Source organism: Parambassis ranga, chromosome 16 (assembly GCF_900634625.1).
Source record: "Parambassis ranga chromosome 16, fParRan2.1, whole genome shotgun sequence".
Lineage (NCBI taxonomy): Eukaryota > Metazoa > Chordata > Actinopteri > Ambassidae > Parambassis > Parambassis ranga.
Window position 1 is genome coordinate 256,339 of NC_041036.1, and position 18,033 is coordinate 274,371.

The following is an 18,033-nucleotide window of genomic DNA, read 5'->3' on the forward strand; positions in this document are numbered from 1 at the left end:
TGGACGTCACTAGGGTTGACAGATAGGGGGGGGGGTAATCACCAACCAATCAAAAGAACAAATGAGTAATTTATTGTATAGTGTGGTGTTTATATATTGCACCTATCAACCACCAATCCAGCTGTTCATCTGTGGAAAAGTCTTCTGCCAGTGACTCTGAAACAGCATCTCAGTCTATAATCTTTTCTTATTCTTTCAGAAACAGTCGCGCTGTAAATGTCTCTTTTGTCCCTGCAATGTTTGTGTGGCAAAAGTTGAAAAATGAAGCTGCGCTACATGAAAGAAGCTCTGTTACTGTGAGCGTCTGAGCGCGAGCTCCCCTGTTCATCCGGAACGTCCTGACGTAACTTCCGGGTTAGCGTAACAAAACATAGCAGCGCTAATAAGTCAAATAAAAGTTTCCAGTGAGAAATAACAGTGAATAACAAGGGTGTGCAGAACAATGCACCTTCCGGCTGAGATAACAGTCCGCTACGCGTCGATTGTTGCGTTCAGAGCCGCTTTTCAGATGTGTAGACGACTCAGCTAGTTAGTGGAGATACTTCTCTTGTCTTCAGAAGACATCTTTGATACACCACGTCAGAGGCACAAGGCTCTACAATTGGATATTTGAGCCCCACGTGATATCGCTCGATGGTCCGATTGGACACTGACTTGCCCGTAGAATAATACAGCCAGTCTACGTCACACAGACATGCCTGAAGTGTCCTCTTTTCGAGGAAAGAAACAGAACGTCTCTAGCTATTACTTTCCTGATGTATGAGCGACTTTGTAAGACATATGCTCTCATGTCGTATACGACGTGGTCAACTCCGAAATAATCAAGATAATAATAATAATAAATAAAATATTTCTCCAAATTATAGGGGGGCTTTGGATTATTTTAGGGAGGCTGAAGCCCCCCTAATATAGGGCTAGCGACGTCTACGATCATTGATCAGGTCAGCTAGCATGAGTACACACAGAATCAGATCCAAACACTGATCCCTCGTGGTGAGATGAGACTTTATTAGTCCTGAAGGAAGTTCTTGTGCCAGAGGAATCAAGTTACATTAAATGCAGTTAGTTCAAGTGTCACTACACGCAGTATGATCAACACATGAAGCATGGACACAGACACGGAGACATCAGGTGACGCGTGGTGTTCGGGCCTCTCACTGCTGCTTCTGAAGGTCTCTGATGAGGTAGCCCTCTTCCTCCTGGAGCACAGTGTAGAACCTGTCTTTGACCTCTGGTCCAGCTCGCAGGCACTTGAACAGCTCCCGGACCTTGTCCTGTGTGGTGAGCTGAGCTCTGATCCGATCATATGCTCCATGCTGGATGACGGAGCCCAGGAGCTGGTCCAGGATGGGGTCGATGTTGCTGATTCTCTCGATCAGGGCCCTTCGGTGTTTGTCCACAAAGTGCTCGTCTGAGAGGAGAGAGAGAGAGAGACGGTCACCTCTGTGGTGCGTTCAGGAACCCCTGCTGTCTAACCTGAGAAGCAGCCATGATGCTGTGTGTGTGTGTGTGTGTCTGTCTCTGTGTGTGTGTCTGTGTGTGTGTGTGTCTCTGTGTGTGTGTCTGTCTCTGTGTGTGTGTCTGTGTGTCTCTGTGTGTGTGTCTGTGTGTCTCTGTGTGTGTCTGTGTGTCTCTGTGTGTGTGTGTGTGTCTCTGTGTGTGTGTCTGTCTCTGTGTGTGTGTCTGTGTGTCTCTGTGTGTGTGTCTGTGTGTCTCTGTGTGTGTCTCTGTGTGTCTGTGTGTGTGTCTCTGTGTGTCCTGAAACCTAACCCTGGTACAGGTCTTGTATCTTTCTTGCTTTGTTAGTTACAGATGTGTGTAGGAAGCTGCAGCACATTTCCCAGTTTGGGATCAATAAAGTAATAATCAGTCAATCTATCAGCTGGTTCCTGGTTCAGGAGGAACAGGTGCTGACCTTTGGACTCTTGGTGCTGACCTTTGGACTCTTGGTGCTGACCTTTGGACTCTTGGTGCTGACCTTTGGACTCTTGGTTCTGTCCACTGTCAGCGGGCTTTGAGGTCAGTCCAGCGGTGGCTTCACCTGAAACAGAGAAGGGGACAGTGTCAGAGACAGAGACGGACCGAGGGGACAGAGACAGAGACGGACCGCGCCAAAAGTGAAAGTAAACTTTTGGCGCGCTGCAGGAACGCTTCCTGTTTGTGTGTTTGCGCTTTTAATGCGTGTGTGTGTGTGCGCGCGCGCTGCAGAGTCGCTGTCCTGCATCAAACTTACGGAGCCTTTCCGCCACGTTCTGGCAGCAGATGTCCCTCAGGATGTCCAGGGCCAGCTTCAGAGCGGGCTCCTCCGTGAACGTGGCCACCATCACGTCAACCACGTCTAAACGGTCCTTCCCGTCCACCCTGTTGCGCTTGACCCGCGGCTCCTCCCGCCGGTCCAGCAGCTTGTGGACGAACTTCTTCATGTCTTCCGTCGACAGGTCCTCCAGCGCGTCCACCAGCGCTGCTTTGATGGTTTTAGGGGCCATTTGTGACCGACTGGTCCGGAGCTCAGAACCTGGGAGCTGCAGTGAGGGGAAGGGCGGGGTGCTGCGTTCACTGGCTGTGGGAAGTCCTAGCTCTGTGAGCGTAAACAACACACGCCACAGACCAGCGGTGAATACAACTGCCTGATGACGAGCCTGCGTGGTTAGAGGCCCCGCCCTGCTGTCTGATGACGTCACTGTCCGTCCAGATGAGGCTCAACATCCAGTTCAAGGCCAGCAGACGGCGACCGGAGGCCACAGCACATCAGACCCACAGACCGGGCGGGAGGTCTGTGTGGACTGACCCCCTGCTGGAGGCCGCCTCTAGTGGACACTGGAGGAAGTGCAGTTTGTGACTTTTCCCTGTAATAACAGCGTCATCCACTAGAGGGCGTACTGTAGAGTCTAACCCTAAATGATCAACAACCCCCTGGTGGAGGAGATGAGGATGAGCAATGTAAACAAGTGTTTGTGGGGTGGGAAGAAACAACATGGCGGCGTTGTTAATGCGGTTTATTTACAGAGAATCACATAAATCACAGTGAGAAGCTTCAGTCTGCAGGAACAGAGGTAGACCTGAGTTTTGTCTGAAATGACAGTAAGGACGCACAAAACTCTACAAACAGTTCATATCAACAGAATGTACAAAGTATCTGTAGTGCTTCAAAGAGCTGCCCTGAGGTCAGAGAGCTGCGCGTCAGGCAGAGACACCACCGCGCCCTCCTCACTGCGACGCCCACGTCTCGCTGCTGTGGTCGGATGCCGCAGAGTGGAGCTGCCACGACTCCGCGTTGGCGGGCAGCACGTTCAGGCCGCTCAGCACCTCCTGCGCCGTCTTTCCCAGCATGCCCTGCACGTCACAGACGAAGCGGTAGACGTAGCGCTTGCCCGCCGTCTTGTGGATGATGTTCTTGTGGTAGTAGTAGCGCAGGCCGCGGCTCAGCTTCTCGTAGTTCATCTTGGGTTTGTTCTTGCACTGACCCCAGCGCTTCGCCACCTGCAGGACAAACAAGACGTCAAGCTGTGTTCAGAGGAAGAGGAGGGTCTGTAGGGTCAGAATGAGCCGCTCGTTACCTCGCTGGGGTCGGACATCTTAAATTCCCAGCCGTCCCCTGTCCAGGAGATGAACGTCCGGCAAGCAGAGTCCAAAAGAAGCTCCAGTAAGAACTGCCACAACTGGATCGGTCCAGAACCTGAAGGACAGACAGCACACTGATTAACATGATCAGTCAGTGGTCACTGCTCCGCTGCACAGATGTGTGTGTCTGTGTGTGTGTGTGTCTCTGTGTGTGTGTCTCTGTGTGTCTCTGTGTGTGTCTCTGTGTGTCTCTCTGTGTGTGTGTGTGTCTGTGTGTGTGTGTGTGTCTCTCTGTGTGTGTCTCTGTGTGTGTGTCTCAGTGTGTCTGTGTCTCTGTGTGTCTCTGTGTGTGTGTGTGTGTCTGTGTGTGTCTCTGTGTGTCTCAGTGTGTGTCTGTGTGTGTGTCTCTGTGTCTGTGTGTCTCTGTGTGTCTCTGTGTGTGTGTGTGTCTCTGTGTGTCTCTCTGTATGTCTCTGTCTCTTTGTGTGTCTCTCTCTGTATGTCTCTGTGTGTCTCTGTCTCTTTGTGTGTGTCTCTCTGTATGTCTCTGTGTGTGTCTCTCTGTGTGTCTCTGTCTCTTTGTGTGTCTCTCTCTGTATGTCTCTGTGTGTCTCTGTCTCTTTGTGTGTGTCTCTCTGTGTGTCTCTCTGTATGTCTCTGTGTGTGTCTCTCTGTGTGTCTCTCTGTATGTCTCTGTGTGTGTCTCTCTGTGTGTCTCTGTGTCTCTGTCTCTCTGTGTGTCCCTCCTCCTCCATATATGCCTATCTGCCTCTAACTACCTGTTGAAGGTTGTGTAACCTCTGATAAAGCACTAACAGCCTTTGGAGGGTTCCAGTTCACACATGTAGAATAAAATTTCTGTTTTTCACACGTGATTAAAAAATAAATATTAAATATTTCTTTCGATTCTTCAGATGAAGCGTTTCCTCACCTGGATACGCAGACATGCCCGTCACCTGGCCCTCCCTGTCTGGCCTCTGGTGGTGTGTGTTTTTCCGTTTGGCCACACGGGGGCAGTACTGCTCTGAGGACTGAGGGCCTGGGTTTGAGGGGCAGGAGGACAGAGGCGGGAGCGGTGGGGGGGCCGTGAAGCTGGGAGAGGAGTATTCAGGCCAGAAGGACGACGAGGGCGCCCTCTGGCTGTCTGAGTCGTAGTAGCTCTGATCAGAGTCGCCTGCAGACACAGAAGACGAAGGTTTGAAGTTTTATTCACACCGAAAACATACGAGGACACCAACTGTCCCTCACAGAGCAGACGAAGAACGTCTGCCAGCTGGGCCAGCAGGCGGCGCTGTGGTGCCTGGCTCTTACTGTGCAGTGTGTGTTTGGTGAGGAAGGCGCCCTCCATGGCCGGGCTGAACTGCCCGCTCTGCGGCGCCACGCTGTGGAACGTCACGGCCTCCTGGTACCCGGGCTGTGATTGGTCCACTGTCAGGCTGTCTGCACGACACACAGAGAGTCAGTCACACACACTTTATATCACACAGACACACACACACTTTACATCACACAGACACACACACTTTACATCACACACACACACAGCCCCAGGCTCACCATGAGGGTACGAGGTCCACCAGTTACACTCCTGGTATGAGTCCAGGTTGAAGAGGGCGGTGTCCCCCATAGTCACTAAGGGACAGACACAAAAAGACGTCAGACACACAAACGACACACACAACTGTCCAAAACAACACAAACAGCTGCAGCTTCTACCTTTGGAGTGAGACGCTCTGTCCGACACAAACTGCTGCTGAGCGGGCGCTTTGCTGTCCAACAGAAAGGACAGGTCCTCACCGGAGGGACAGTCTGCAGGGACACACACAGAAGAACATCCTTATTATCTACAGCTCAGGGATGGACGCCATTCAGAGGAAACCAGGAGGGGGAGGAGGGGGGAGGAAGGGGGGAGGAAACGCCAGAGAAGGGAGTGTGACAGCGAACTGATGGGGGGGGGGGCTCTAAATCTGTTGGAGGAGGAAGTCTGGAGGAAAGGATTAGAGGACAGAGGAGGGGAGGAGTGTCTCCAACCTGACCACCCTGAGGGTCCAGCAACCTCAGCCGATTCAGGCACCACACACACACAGACACACAGAGACACACACACACAGACACACACACACACAGACACACACAGAGACACACACACACACAGAGACACACACACACACACACACACACACCTCTGGTGTCAAGGTCTGACAGAAAATCTGACAGATGTGCTGAAAATATTTCCTCTGTCCTTCAGCTGCTCAGGAAACTGTCCTCTGTGAAACTGTCTCTGTGTGCCTCCCTGTGTCTCTGTCGGTGTGTCCCTGTGTGTCTATGTCTCTCTCAGTGTCTCTGTCTGTCCATCAGTGTGCCCGTGTGTGTGTCTGTCCCTGTGTGTGTCTCTCAGTGTCTGTGTCTGTCTGTCTGTCCCTGTGTGTGTCTCTGTGTCTGTCTGTCCCTGTGTGTGTCTCTCAGTGTCTGTCTTTCCCTGTGTGTGTCTCTCAGTGTCTGTCTGTCCCTGTGTGTGTCTCTGTCTGTCTGTCTGTCCCTGTGTGTGTCTCTCAGTGTCTGTCCCTGTGTGTGTCTCTCAGTGTCTCTGTGTCTGTCTGTGTGTGATAAAGTGTGTGTTGTGTACTGACCGTAGGCCGTGAAGTCGTATCCTGCAGGGACCTCCTGCGTCCTGAAGTCTTCAGTGTAAAATCCGGGCTGGAAAACCTCCATCTGAGCCCAGAACACGTCAAAGTCTCACACGGGACAGACAGAGCCTTCACTCTAACGGACGTCACCGTGTGTCTCGGTCTCACCCTCGCTGCTCTCCCGGCCGCCGTACAAACGCTGCTGCGTCTGCCCGCCGGCCCGCGAGCCCGTTATAAGCGCAGTCGAGAGGTGGGCGGGCCGCGTGCCCTCAGTGCGTCGTGACCTGCAGCGGGACGTGACGTCAGCCCCCCCCCCCCCCCCCCCCCCCACACACACACACACACTGACCCAGCAGAGCAAACACTCATTCATAAAAACACGTGTGAGGAGGAAACACACTGATTATTGGTTATCGATTAAAAGTCAAACGGATCAACACGTTGAAGCTTTTATCATTTGTGTGTGACTCAAATAAATCTGATGATGTGTGGATTCAAACAGTCGATGCACTTATTGATCCTGTGTGTGAGTCTGAGTCTGACGGCAGGGTGTGTGTGGATGAAGTGCAGCGCAGAGATCAGAGCGTTTAATGAGCTGCAGGAAGAACAAATCTGTGTGTGTGTGAGAGAGAGTGTGTGTGTGTGTGTGTGAGAGTGTGTGTGTGTGTGTGAGAGAGTGTGTGTGTGTGTCTGTGAGAGTGTGTGTGTGTGTGTGTGTGAGAGCAAACAATAGCCCGTAAAAAACACGCGAGTGGTTCAAGAAAGTCTGAAATCACGGCGCGAGTGGCTGCAGCAGATAAGGCCGAGCCCGGGCCCTGTGTAAACACACACACACACACACACACACACACACACACACACACACATCTGGAAAAGTGCAGCCGGGTGAAATCGTGCGCGCAGACAGAGTCGTGATTGGAGCCCCGCCTCAACACAAGGACACAACCGGGATAAAGTTACACAACACGGAGTGATTAACAAGCGAGTCCGCTCAGGAATGCGGAGAGGGTCTCTGTCACACACACACACACACAGACACACACTCAGATTTGGTGGATTAATAAAGGTCCAGTTCATCTTATAAACCTCCTCCTCTACCTGCTTTAACTCTCTTCTTAAATCTTCTTGTTCTCTTCGGCCTTCGGCTCCGAGGTGACTGTATTTATTTATTCTACTTTATCTAATTATGTAACATGATTTTATTTTGTTGTTTTAGTGTACCTGTTGATGCTGCAGCTCTCTGGTCAACATGCTCGATGGTTCGTTAGAAATAAATAAAGTATGAGCTCATTTTAAACAGCCGATCCTTCTCTGATCGATCACATTCTTAATTACATCGTTTCCTTTGACCTTATTTCATTTTGAACCCTTGCATGCTTCTATTGTGAGTTCTAAGTTTTATGGACGCTCCCAGGAATGTGAAAGCTTTTCACTTACATGGCAATAAACACGGTTCTGATTCTGATAAAAGTCAGTGACGTCACAACGAGCCACTTTCTGATTGGACACACCCAGCAGCAGCAGCAGAGCCCCTATGGAGGGAGGCGCTCCTGTCCCCATCAGCTCTGATACATGGTCAAAACTGGACCTGATCAAATCAGTGTTTAGCTCCTTTAGACTGCAGGCTGGCTCCTTCCCGTGAGTCTGGAGGCCTCAGCGAGGGAAAACCTCTCAGAGCAGCGGAGGCCTGATGGGGCCTGCAGGCCTCAGAGGGCCCCATCAGGCCTCAGAGTATTTAAAGAAGCAGAAACATTTGATGACTGTTCTCCATTTAATCTCCTGATGTTCAGTGTTATGTCAGCTGTGACAGCATTCATCTGAAGAACACAACTAATGTGAATTAGCACTGAGAGCTAACACACCCGCAGCATTAAAACATGATCACATGAAAGAACAATTCTGTAATCATCATCATACAGATGACACGTTATGATCGTTACAGTTATTACATATTATTATTCACAGTCAGAACAGAACGACTTTATTTATCCTGCAGCGGACACTCAGCTCTGACAACACACACGCGCAGTTTGAGCGCCGTGAATAACGCGTGCAGAGCCCTGAACTTCTGACTGCAGCTCCGTTCGCTGGTTTCATGAGAAACTTTAGTGACTTCACTTCCCAATTTAGAGGCGAGAGAGAGAGAGAGCGAGAGAGCGAGAGAGAGAGAGAGAGAGAGAGAGAGAGAGCGCTGCCATCCGGTCTGTGCGCAAAAAAACTCCAACTGCAATGGTTGTTTGCGCCATCGAGCCGATGTGCCGCTGCATGAATTGACGCGCGCGCTCAGAGCCCGAAAAAGCCGCACCATCCACGGACCGACTAAATGCCCAGGAGCGCGAGCCTGCTGTGATGGACTGCACCATAAAGGTAGGTGAAGGCTCGCGGGCTGAAGGCTCGCGGGGTCCGCTCTGAGGGCGCAGCTCGCGGCACCCACCCGCGCGCCCAGCCTGCGGAGCGCGCGAGCTCCCCACTCTTTCCTCCGTGTTTCCTTCCCGTTCGTGGTTGTATGTCGGCGCTATAATAACGCGCTCACCGCCGCGTCCCTACACTCGCTTTAAGTCTAATGGGGGCCGTGGCACGCGGCGCCGCGCGCTCTCCGGCCGCCCGATTTTTCTCCACTTTTCTGCGTTTGATGGAGCTCGTCACGCACATTTCCACGGAGCCTCAGACAGAGACACGGTGGAACGGACAGCGGGGTTTGAGTGTTTGGACTGACGGACCGAGGCGGTGCGCGCCCGGCAGGCGGCGCGGACCAGAGCGCAGGAGCTCCGTGGATCATGGCCGGTACCGTTCACACTGCTTTGTGTTCAGCTGCACCTGTCTGCGCGCACAGGCCTCTGTGTGTGTGTCTGTGTGTGTTTTCAGTACATTAAACTGTTGCGCAACGAAGAAAGCCGAAGTGACGGCGCACAGACACGGGTGGATGTTTGGATGTTTTGGTGTGCGCGGGCCTCCTGAAGGCCCCGGCAGGGTTTCACTCCGGCTCCTGAGCCGCCTCCTCAGCGCAGCCGGTCCCGCAGCCACACAGAAAGTCTGCCTCTGAGGTTACAAACGAGAAACAGATTTTTATTTCGATATGATAATTATCATTATTTTATAACGTGATTAACAGACACCGCCGCTCATGGTCTCGGGGTCTGGACTAAAGACACTGAGGACATGTCCCGGCCTCTCGCAGCCTGTGCGTGCCTGTGGATTATTGTCCCGCCGCTGCAGATTGTGTTTGAGGTTATTTTCAGTCTAATTTATTGCTGCAAACGGGAGCACTTGTCAGGTGTCGTTATCTGCGCGCAGCAGGCTTCCTGTCTCAGACCTCAGACTTTCCGCGCACACTTCCGCTCCCCGGACCAGAAACAGAACGTCACAGAGCCAACAAAGAATGGCCACCAAACAAACGCCGCTGGACGGACCCGGGGCCGCGGGCCCATGCAGCGGCGGGCCCGGGGCCGCGGGCCCATGCAGCGGCGGAGAGGCCCGGGAGGCCGCTGCGCGGGCCCGTGTGCGCGCCGCCGGGCTGCGAGCTGTGAAAACCGCACGATGTTTGTGCAGCAGAGACGCGCAGCTGCTCCGGGCCTTTGCAAAATCAGCTCGAGTCAACTTTTACTTCTGCTTTCTGCACTTGGCGCACGCAGGCCCCGCTTCCATCCAGGAGGCCGGTGCGTCCACCCCGAGGAGGAGGCCGCGCCTCCATCGGCCCCACTCATAACCCCCACTTTACAGGCCGTGATCAAGAGATGTGAACATAAAACTGGCCCAGAAATAAAAAGGCGTGTCACAGAGCTGCAGTAAGATAGAAATCATGGTCTGTAGCTGTTAACCACATCCGCTGTTCCAGGCAGCGTTTCTAATGTTTTCTAACAGAGCTGCCAGCCCCAAGACACAGGCTTCAATAAAGAGGGAGCAGCAACTCTTTAAACACTGATGATTTTACATGTAAAAAACACGGTGTGTACAGAGGGGCCAGCTGATGGTTACCCGATGAACAGTGAAATCACTTCTCCTCTCACATTCTTAAATCGTTGATGATGTCACGGCCTCCTGAAGAACCAGCAGCTCACACAGCAACAAAATGAGACTCACTATTGATCATGTTCTATTTAAAAAAGATTTTTAAAGAACATCTGTGGAAAACGTTCCTGAACCCACTGACTGATGAATCAAAGAGCCAGAACAACCCGGAGGAGCAAAGTGGTTAAAAGCTGCGTCTGATTCATGGCGACCAGCTCAGGCCGTGTTGTAACATCCTGTCTGAAGTTCTACACATGGAGTCACAATCACTCCACCGATGTTTGTGCACATGCTGTGAGCAGCCTGCAGGAGTGATGCAACCTGCTGCTGACGGCCTGTTTACTACGGCTGCAGCGTTTAGGAGGTCACGCTGTTTTTAAGCTGTTTTGTGTCACTGAGCAACACTTTGAACAGGAAGTCAGTTGTGGCTTCGGCGGTCAGGCCACATTTTGGTGTATTTATGTATCAGCGTGCAGAGAGGAGAGAGAGGCAGATAAAGAGCGGGAGTGTGTGTGTGTGTGTGTGTGTGTGTGTGTGTGTGTGCCTGACCGAACTGCAGGACACCACCGGATCAGTCCAGCAGAAAACATGGCCGCCCTGCCTGACAGACAGCCGCTCACTGCCCGCCTCTGTCCTGACAATCTGCTGTCAGCAGCCAGTTTTATCAGGCCGCTGTTTCACTTCTGCACACAGTGTGTGTGTGTGTGTGTGTGAGGACAGAGTTGATCAGCTGACAGTGTAGCCAGCAGCAGACATTCTGTCTGAAATGAGACTGGATCATTTAAAGTGGGCGCTCCTGGTTGGACCGGACACGGAGCAGAACTCATGAACTCCTTTTTCTGAGTTCACTGAGCAGAAGCTCCTCAGAGTGGGTCGAGCTGCAGCGGGCCGCTGGACGTGTGCTGGCTGAACAGCTTTGAGTTAAATGTTCCACACACAGCAGGCCTGCCGCAGCACCCACAATGTTTAAAAATCTCACCATGAAGCTCGACAGCATGTCAAACACTCCAGGACACACAGAGCGTATCAGACCCACAACAAACACCAAACAGGAAGTTGGCCGTTTGCGCCTCTTTTTTTAGCTGGCTGGTTCCACTGAGCGCCAGGTCGACGGTTCGAGCTGCAGACTGAACGTGCTTCAGTCAGTCCACCTGTGAGACGCAGCCCCTGACCTGACACCCGGCTGCACCCAGCTGCACCCTGGGTAACGATCAGTGAACTCAGTGTGCAGCTTGTGTAGCTGGATTGTGCGTTTGTGCGTCCACACCCAGCAGCAGAGAGCCCACACAGTGCCGAGTCGCAGAGGAAATGCCAAACTGAGTGCCGTGCATTAAGATGGCTTCACAATGCTGCGGCCACAGCAGAGCTAAAAAAAAGCAACAATAACAACAATGTGACGGCGGCGCTTCAATCAGGGCTCCTGGTCCCGTCCTCTGAACCCGCTCCTCACCACGGGCCACTCAGGTTGTTTTCCAGCTTTTAAATGACCCACATTTTTACACCCCTCTCCCCCATTTCCTGTCCCTCAGCCTGTGCCAAAAGGTTCCTGTGCACATGGCGGCCAGGCTTCCTGTAGGCCACTGAAAAAGCACGGCGCTGACGTACGAGGCCCAAAGACAATGCTCAGCTCCTCTAAACAAACACGCAGCCGCACACAGCTCCGCCCGCCCTGCAGAGAGCGTAGGATGAAGAGTGCCATCTCTGGGGCCTCAGGCCTCAGACGCTGAACAGGAAGACGGGCTGAAATCTCAATCAGACTCCGCCCCCACCCCCCAACATAACCCCAATCCTAACGACAAAATAAAAGTGTGGTTAAGGCTGCTGATGCTGCCTCAGATTAGACATCCTCCCTCAACAGTTTCTCATCTCAGTCCTCCGGCTTCAGCTGCGCTGCTCACATTCTACATTCTGCCGGGTTCAGACGGCTGAACAAGCCTGACACCTGCTCACAAACACACACTCCCTAAGAGAAGAACCTCCTTCAGTCCCTAAAGCTCTGCTCGCCGCTTCCCGTCAGGTTTTCCTTCCAATCATCACTGGATACAGCAATGTGCCTAAACGTGTGTGAGTGTGAAGTTTCCACAGGCTGTGACGCGCCTCGTCTGTCTCTGTTGGACAGGAAGCGCTGTCCGTGGTGAGCGAGGATCAGCCCATATTCGAGACGTCCTACACCGGCCCGGCCATGCACATGAAGGCCGAGATGACGTCGCCCGGCGGCTTCAGCCAGGCGTCCAAGCAGAGCCCCGAGCCCGCCGAGCCGGAGTGGGCGGGGTCACAGAACCCTGGCAAGAGAGGCGAACACGTCAATGGGACCAGGTGAGTCAAGGGGGAGTCAGAGGGACACGGGGGGGTTAGGGTTTTATCAGACTGTTGCACTCTGGGTTTTTTTGGACCAACTGGAGCAATGATGTCACATTTGAGATGTTTCAGCCTTTTGTCATGTTTTACTGGAACAGGTCCACATGCAGAAAGACCTGGTCTGAGTTCAGACAGGTTTTATCATCATGGACTCAATGTGTCTGCTGACAGAATGAATGATGTGTGCTGAAGGTAGCAGCAAGCTGCGAGCAGCTCGGCTCGCTGTAGCTGCTGAGTGAGCAGATATTTAGCCCGTCTGAAGGTCCAGCTGACCCACGGCCCGCCGGCCTGCAGAGCTTCTCAGAGCCGTGACAGACACCTGACAAAAGTGGTTCAATCTCCGTCTGTTCCAGCCGAGAGTCTCCGGTGGACTGCAGCGTCACCAAGCGCTCCAGACACATGAGCAGCGACGGGGCCCCGATGGGGTACCAGGCCTCGTACCCGGAGCCTCGCGTCAGCCCCCAGACCGCCACCCCACCCAGCAGCAGCACCACCACAGACGAGAAGAGGGTCATCGTGCCGGCAGGTGAGCAACCCGCCCTCTCTGCATGTTGGTCATGTGACTGTAATTAAAGACCCTTTCAGACTCGTTATGATTCATCCAACCACCTGAAAGTTTCCACTCTGCTCCTCTGGGAGTCGTGTGTGTGTGCACGCTACAGGTGCAATCCTTCAAACACTCAGTGAGTCACCAGCAGTCATATAATACACGGATATGACACTGCAGCCGCAGCACGGAGCGACCCGGCCCGCGGGCTGGGCCAGTGTTCCAGGCAGCTCACGGCTCGGTCTTTGTTTCAGTCCTGGAAATGAGCTTCCTGAATGTGACTGGAAGCTGCTGCTGAGTAAAAGCTCACAAATGTCTTAAATTAGTAAAAACACAGCAGATACCGATAATCAGGGCTAACACATGTACACAGGCTCAAACCAGGCTGGATTTGAGATGAACAGAAAGAACACTGCTTACACGTGTGATCTTAAAAATAAAATGTTTATTAAAACGCACAGCGTGCCGTGTGTGACCACAGCTCCCCGGAGTGTTTGTGTCTCCATTTGTTTACGTCCTGATCGTCTCCTTCAGGGAAATCAGACGAGCAGGTGGAGGAAAAACCCCGGCGTTAGGTCGACCGCCTCCAGAACAGAATAAATTCAAAGAGTGCGTGTCAGCGTGGACCGAGGGCCAGGCGTCCTGCAAACGTCTCCCTACGTTACACCCCGCCCTACGTTACAATCATCACAACCACACGCTGCAGCTTCCTGCGTTGTTCAGCTGCACCATGCGCCACAAAAACACATCGTCTGAGCGTGTTACCAAAAATACACACTAACACCATCTACCCCCAGAGTAGAGCTGTCCGTCAGTGTCTGTGTAGCATGTGTCATGACACACAGGTCTATGTCTCCCCCCTCTACACCCAGATCCTGAGGTCTGGACGCAGGACCACGTCCGGCAGTGGCTGGACTGGGCCATCAAGGAGTACGTCCTGGAGGAGGTGGACGTCATGCTGTTCCAGGCGCTGGACGGCAAGGCGCTGTGCAAGATGACCAAGGAGGACATGATGCGGCTGACGTCGGCCTACAACGCCGACATCCTGCTCTCACACCTCAATTACCTGCGTCAGAGTAAGACTCACACACGACAACCAGTAACAGTTGAAGAGCTTTCCACCACTTTCCAACACAACATGCTCTGTGTGCACCACGCAGTGCTACATAAACACAAGGTGGCGCTAGAAGCAGCACCTGTCATAAGCTGCCTTACAGCAGGTCAGACCGTTCCACACCGAGTTCCTGTAACACACGGTTAAAGACCAGATTCCAGCTCTGACGCTAACATCTTTACAGACCTCAGAGCGTGCAGCAGCTCTGCTGTTTGTGGGAGCATGAGGTCATCCGAGCGCTTCCTCTTTGTGCTTCACGTCATCATGACTTTGGATTCCTCCTGCTTTACTGTTTCACAGCTTCTGCAAATCACAGCTTTTATTTAGTTATTAAACTGTTTCTTTGCTGCAGGTAGCCCGACGTTCTCCTACAACACAACCCCCACAAACAGCACGCCGCCACAGCAGCCCCGGCTGCAGGTCAAAGCAGGTGAGATCATCCACACAACAACAACGAGTTTCCATGACAACATTAAAGCATTCACTCAGCATGTTTCAGGACTTCCTGTCACAGCTCAAACAAGCTGTGTCGAGTTACTACTGCTTTAAAAGGTGTGACGAGTTTCAGAGCCACAGTTTCAAAAGTTTAAAATGTTCCACATCAGCCTCTGTGAGCAGTCCAAACCTGCACAGCCGGTTTCAGACAGGAAGCAGCTGCACCGGCACAGGAAACGGTCCAGTTCAGCCTCCACAGCGCAGAGCGCCGTGGCCTGAACAAAAGGGCTCACCCAAGAAGCCGGGAGTCATCTTCAGACCCCCAAAGCCTCTTATCAGCTGCGTCTCAGTCACTGCCTTCCTTCCTGCCTCAGTGTCCACTTCAAAGTGCTTCTGTGCCCTCACGTCTGCTCTGTTGTGCCTGCAGAGAACACTTTTGATGAGAGCAGCCGCAGGAACAGCTGGCCGGCGAACACCATGACTGCGGTGCCCAAAGGTACGGCGGCAAATCCCAGGTGGAGGGTTCAGGCGTGACGACTGACAAACACACGTTTACAGCTCAGCTTCCTGTCTTCACAGGTTCCTCCATGGAGCACCAACACAGCAGCAGAGTGTCAGAGGCCCCGAGACTCGTCCAAGGTACGGAGGTGTCCACACACCAGCACGGAGCCCCTTCAAGGCCTCGGTCCACCTGACATTTCCAAGCTAGCATGATGCTAAATGTTAAGCAGATATTTTACCATCTAGTGCACAGTTAGAGGAGGACAGGACGCGGGCCACACGGGCGTGGCTTCCATAGACTGCAGAGGTTCCACACACACACTTCCTGTCTGAGTCATCATGCTGTACAACAGCAGCAGCATTAGAAGTGTGCTCGGCTCACAGAGCCTGGTGCTGGGAAACTAAAGAATCTCAGTAAAGGACAACATGACACATCGAACTCTCTGATGGTTCAACGTATCATTTATCTAAGAATAAACAACAAAAACAAAACGTCCTGTCCTCCTCAGCAGGACGCCATGATGGAGTCACTGTGAGCAGCAGTCACATGACCAACACTCAGAGAGTCTCTGTCTGACCTGCAGCTGATCTCTGTCTGAACACCTGAGAGATTCTACACACACACTGACTGCAGACACACACTCTCTCACACTCACACACTCACACACACACACTCACTCACACTCACTCACGCACTCTCACTCACGCACTCTCACACACTCACACTCACTCACGCACACTCACACACTCACGCACACTCACACACTCACGCACACTCACGCACACTCACACACACTCACACACACACACACACACACACACTCTCACACACTCTCTCACTCACACACACACTCACACACACTCTCACACTCTCACACACACTCACACACTCTCTCACTCTCACACACACTCTCTCACACACTCACACACACACTCACACACACTCACACACTCACTCTCACACACTCACACACTCACACTCACACACACTCTCTCACACACTCACACACACACACTAACTCACTCACACTCACTGACTGCTCTCTGACTGCTGACAGGATGCAGCTGACCAATCAGAGCACACTGACTGGTCATGTGACAGGAAGCATGGAAACATGTGATGATCCGTTTTCTCCCTCTTCACAGACCCGTATCAGACGTTAGGCCCGATCAGCAGCCGACTCGCCAACCCAGGTAAGAGCCCAGACTTCTCTGACATGAACAGACGAGGGCGCCACAAATGAGGCCTTTACACTGTCTGCTTTGGCAACACTCGAGTAAAGCAAGTGCTGGCCACACCTTCTCCAACCCGCCCAGCACCGCCTGCTGTCAGCTGACTGCTTCACGCTTACGCTGAGCCCAAATCTGGCTTCCCTCTCACCAAAATGACTGTTTGCCCTGCTGTTTCCTCACAGAAGGCCAAGCCCTCAGCTCACCCAAGAACCGAACGGGCAAACAAAGTTCGTACAAGCTGCCTGACCCCAGCGCTCACAGGCCTGTGGGTAGGTCACACAGTGCAAAGGTCACATTTGGTGGAAAGCAGACAGATAGGAGCACGTCCTGCACACAGGCTGAAACCCAGCCGCTCCTTTAAACACCTGCTTTCTCCTCCAGGCTCGGGGCAGATCCAGCTGTGGCAGTTCCTGCTGGAGCTGCTGTCGGACAGCAACAACGCCGGGATCATCACCTGGGAGGGCACCAACGGCGAGTTCAAGATGACGGACCCAGACGAGGTGGCCAAGCGCTGGGGCGAGCGGAAGAGCAAGCCCAACATGAACTACGACAAGCTAAGCCGAGCTCTGCGCTACTACTACGACAAGAACATCATGACCAAAGTACACGGCAAGCGCTACGCCTACAAGTTTGACTTCCAGGGCATCTCGCAGGCGCACCAGAACCACGCGGCGGAGAGCGGCATGGTCAAGTACCCGTCCGAGATGCAGTACGTCCCGCCCTACCACAGCCACCAGCCCAAAATGAACTTCATGAGCGGCCACCCGGCGCCCCTGCCCGTGTCCCCCAGCAACTTTTTCAGCCCTCCGTCCCCGTACTGGAACTCGCCCAGCAGCCCCATCTATCCCGGGTCAGCCATGACCAGGCACCCCGCCACTCACTCCCACCTGAGCTCGTACTACTGAGGACTGCACGGCCAATCAGGGCGACACAGGAGAGGACCCAAGTGTGCCAGCGCCGTCTCGGCTGCACCTGAGCTGAACCCCGTCTGAAGGCGGCATGACGCTGTGGCCCGTTTTCTGAAAGGCATTAGGGTCAAACGTGGACCCGATGGACTCACCGTGCTCGTCCTCGGACACACTGTATTAACGGTTACTCAGCTGTTGTAAAGCTCTTTCACTGCACAGGTCAGATTATCACAGGCCTGGCGTTTTGTAGACAGACTGTACAGAATGATTGTCATGTAGCAACGAAACATTTACTCATGATGTAATGCTAATAAATGATGGTTTAACCTGACACGGCCTCCTGTGACCATCACTGACCACGCCACGGGGCGCCTCCTCCCAACCAACACACCGCTGCTTTAAACACTCCTCCATGTTAGCATGTTAGCATGTTAGCATCACACAGGAGCTGCTCCTCCTCTGACTCCATCTATACCTGGGCTGACACACATCATGGATGCAGAACACAGACCCGATGGACGTCTCACGTAGGACAGCAGTGCGAGGTGCTCCGAGCCTGCTGGAAGTGTCCCTCAGAAGACAGCGCTCTGTCCTGTGACCTTTGACCCAGGGTCAGCGTGCCAGGACCACAGATAAATAAACAGAGCTTTGCTCACATGCACGGATATTCCTCACAATAACAGGACAGGCGTCACGATGACCTTTGACCTCAGACCTTTAAACTCCATCTTTCTCCTCGGC

At 53.0% G+C, this 18,033-nt stretch overlaps 3 protein-coding genes and 1 long non-coding RNA gene across 10 annotated transcripts; 2 read left to right on the forward strand and 2 right to left on the reverse strand.

The window, feature by feature from the left end:
- Positions 1-929: 929 nt before the first annotated feature.
- Positions 930-4,557, forward strand: LOC114448266 (uncharacterized). Its single transcript, XR_003671898.1, has 3 exons — positions 930-993; positions 1,132-1,448; positions 4,476-4,557. It is a non-coding gene; the product is annotated as an uncharacterized LOC114448266 (long non-coding RNA).
- LOC114448260 (apoptosis-associated speck-like protein containing a CARD) lies at positions 987-2,655 on the reverse strand. 5 transcript variants are annotated; one of them, XM_028425113.1, is made up of 3 exons: positions 2,234-2,655; positions 2,003-2,041; positions 987-1,411 (listed from the first exon to the last, which is right to left on the reverse strand). In XM_028425113.1, exons 1-3 carry the CDS (start codon positions 2,484-2,486, stop codon positions 1,155-1,157), a joined length of 549 nt encoding a protein of 182 aa, XP_028280914.1. In that variant the 5' UTR covers positions 2,487-2,655; the 3' UTR covers positions 987-1,154. The 5 variants fall into 5 exon arrangements, with proteins under 5 accessions (XP_028280914.1, XP_028280913.1, XP_028280911.1 ...); XM_028425112.1 differs by having other exon boundaries at positions 1,979-2,041; positions 2,234-2,654; XM_028425110.1 differs by having other exon boundaries at positions 1,958-2,041; positions 2,234-2,653.
- LOC114448249 (protein c-ets-1-B-like) lies at positions 2,981-6,394 on the reverse strand. Its single transcript, XM_028425088.1, has 7 exons — positions 6,192-6,394; positions 5,278-5,370; positions 5,119-5,193; positions 4,873-5,001; positions 4,493-4,735; positions 3,558-3,676; positions 2,981-3,480 (listed from the first exon to the last, which is right to left on the reverse strand). The coding sequence occupies exons 1-7, from the start codon at positions 6,271-6,273 to the stop codon at positions 3,208-3,210; spliced, it is 1,014 nt and encodes a 337-aa protein (XP_028280889.1). The 5' UTR covers positions 6,274-6,394; the 3' UTR covers positions 2,981-3,207.
- A 2,143-nt stretch (positions 6,395-8,537) lies between these two features.
- Positions 8,538-17,623, forward strand: LOC114448236 (Friend leukemia integration 1 transcription factor-like). 3 transcript variants are annotated; one of them, XM_028425070.1, is made up of 10 exons: positions 8,538-8,555; positions 12,316-12,512; positions 12,908-13,080; positions 13,974-14,177; positions 14,568-14,645; positions 15,078-15,146; positions 15,230-15,289; positions 16,298-16,345; positions 16,567-16,653; positions 16,766-17,623. In XM_028425070.1, the coding sequence occupies exons 1-10, from the start codon at positions 8,538-8,540 to the stop codon at positions 17,287-17,289; spliced, it is 1,458 nt and encodes a 485-aa protein (XP_028280871.1). In that variant the 3' UTR covers positions 17,290-17,623. The 3 variants fall into 3 exon arrangements, with proteins under 3 accessions (XP_028280871.1, XP_028280873.1, XP_028280872.1); XM_028425071.1 differs by lacking the exon at positions 8,538-8,555 and adding an exon at positions 8,640-8,972; XM_028425072.1 differs by lacking the exon at positions 16,567-16,653 and having other exon boundaries at positions 16,766-17,289.
- Positions 17,624-18,033: the final 410 nt, after the last annotated feature.

What these genes read in the sequence shown, in the direction of transcription:
- LOC114448260 (XM_028425108.1), bottom strand. Translation starts at nt 2,486, where the DNA reads ATGGCCCCTAAAACCATCAAAGCAGCGCTGGTGGACGCGCTGGAGGAC. An exon ending in GAACGTGGCGGAAAGGCTCC is followed by an intron (nt 2,042 to 2,233) that starts GTAAGTTTGATG and finishes TCTCTGTTTCAG; the next exon opens with GTGAAGCCACCGCTGGACTG. An exon ending in TCAGCACCAAGAGTCCAAAG is followed by an intron (nt 1,412 to 1,915) that starts GTCAGCACCTGT and finishes CTCTCCTCTCAG; the next exon opens with ACGAGCACTTTGTGGACAAA.
- LOC114448249 (XM_028425088.1), bottom strand. Translation starts at nt 6,273, where the DNA reads ATGGAGGTTTTCCAGCCCGGATTTTACACTGAAGACTTCAGGACGCAG. An exon ending in GTGGACCTCGTACCCTCATG is followed by an intron (nt 5,002 to 5,118) that starts GTGAGCCTGGGG and finishes TGTGTCGTGCAG; the next exon opens with ACAGCCTGACAGTGGACCAA. An exon ending in AGATGTCCGACCCCAGCGAG is followed by an intron (nt 3,481 to 3,557) that starts GTAACGAGCGGC and finishes TTTGTCCTGCAG; the next exon opens with GTGGCGAAGCGCTGGGGTCA.
- LOC114448236 (XM_028425070.1), top strand. An exon ending in GAACACGTCAATGGGACCAG is followed by an intron (nt 12,513 to 12,907) that starts GTGAGTCAAGGG and finishes CGTCTGTTCCAG; the next exon opens with CCGAGAGTCTCCGGTGGACT. An exon ending in CAGCCGACTCGCCAACCCAG is followed by an intron (nt 16,346 to 16,566) that starts GTAAGAGCCCAG and finishes GTTTCCTCACAG; the next exon opens with AAGGCCAAGCCCTCAGCTCA.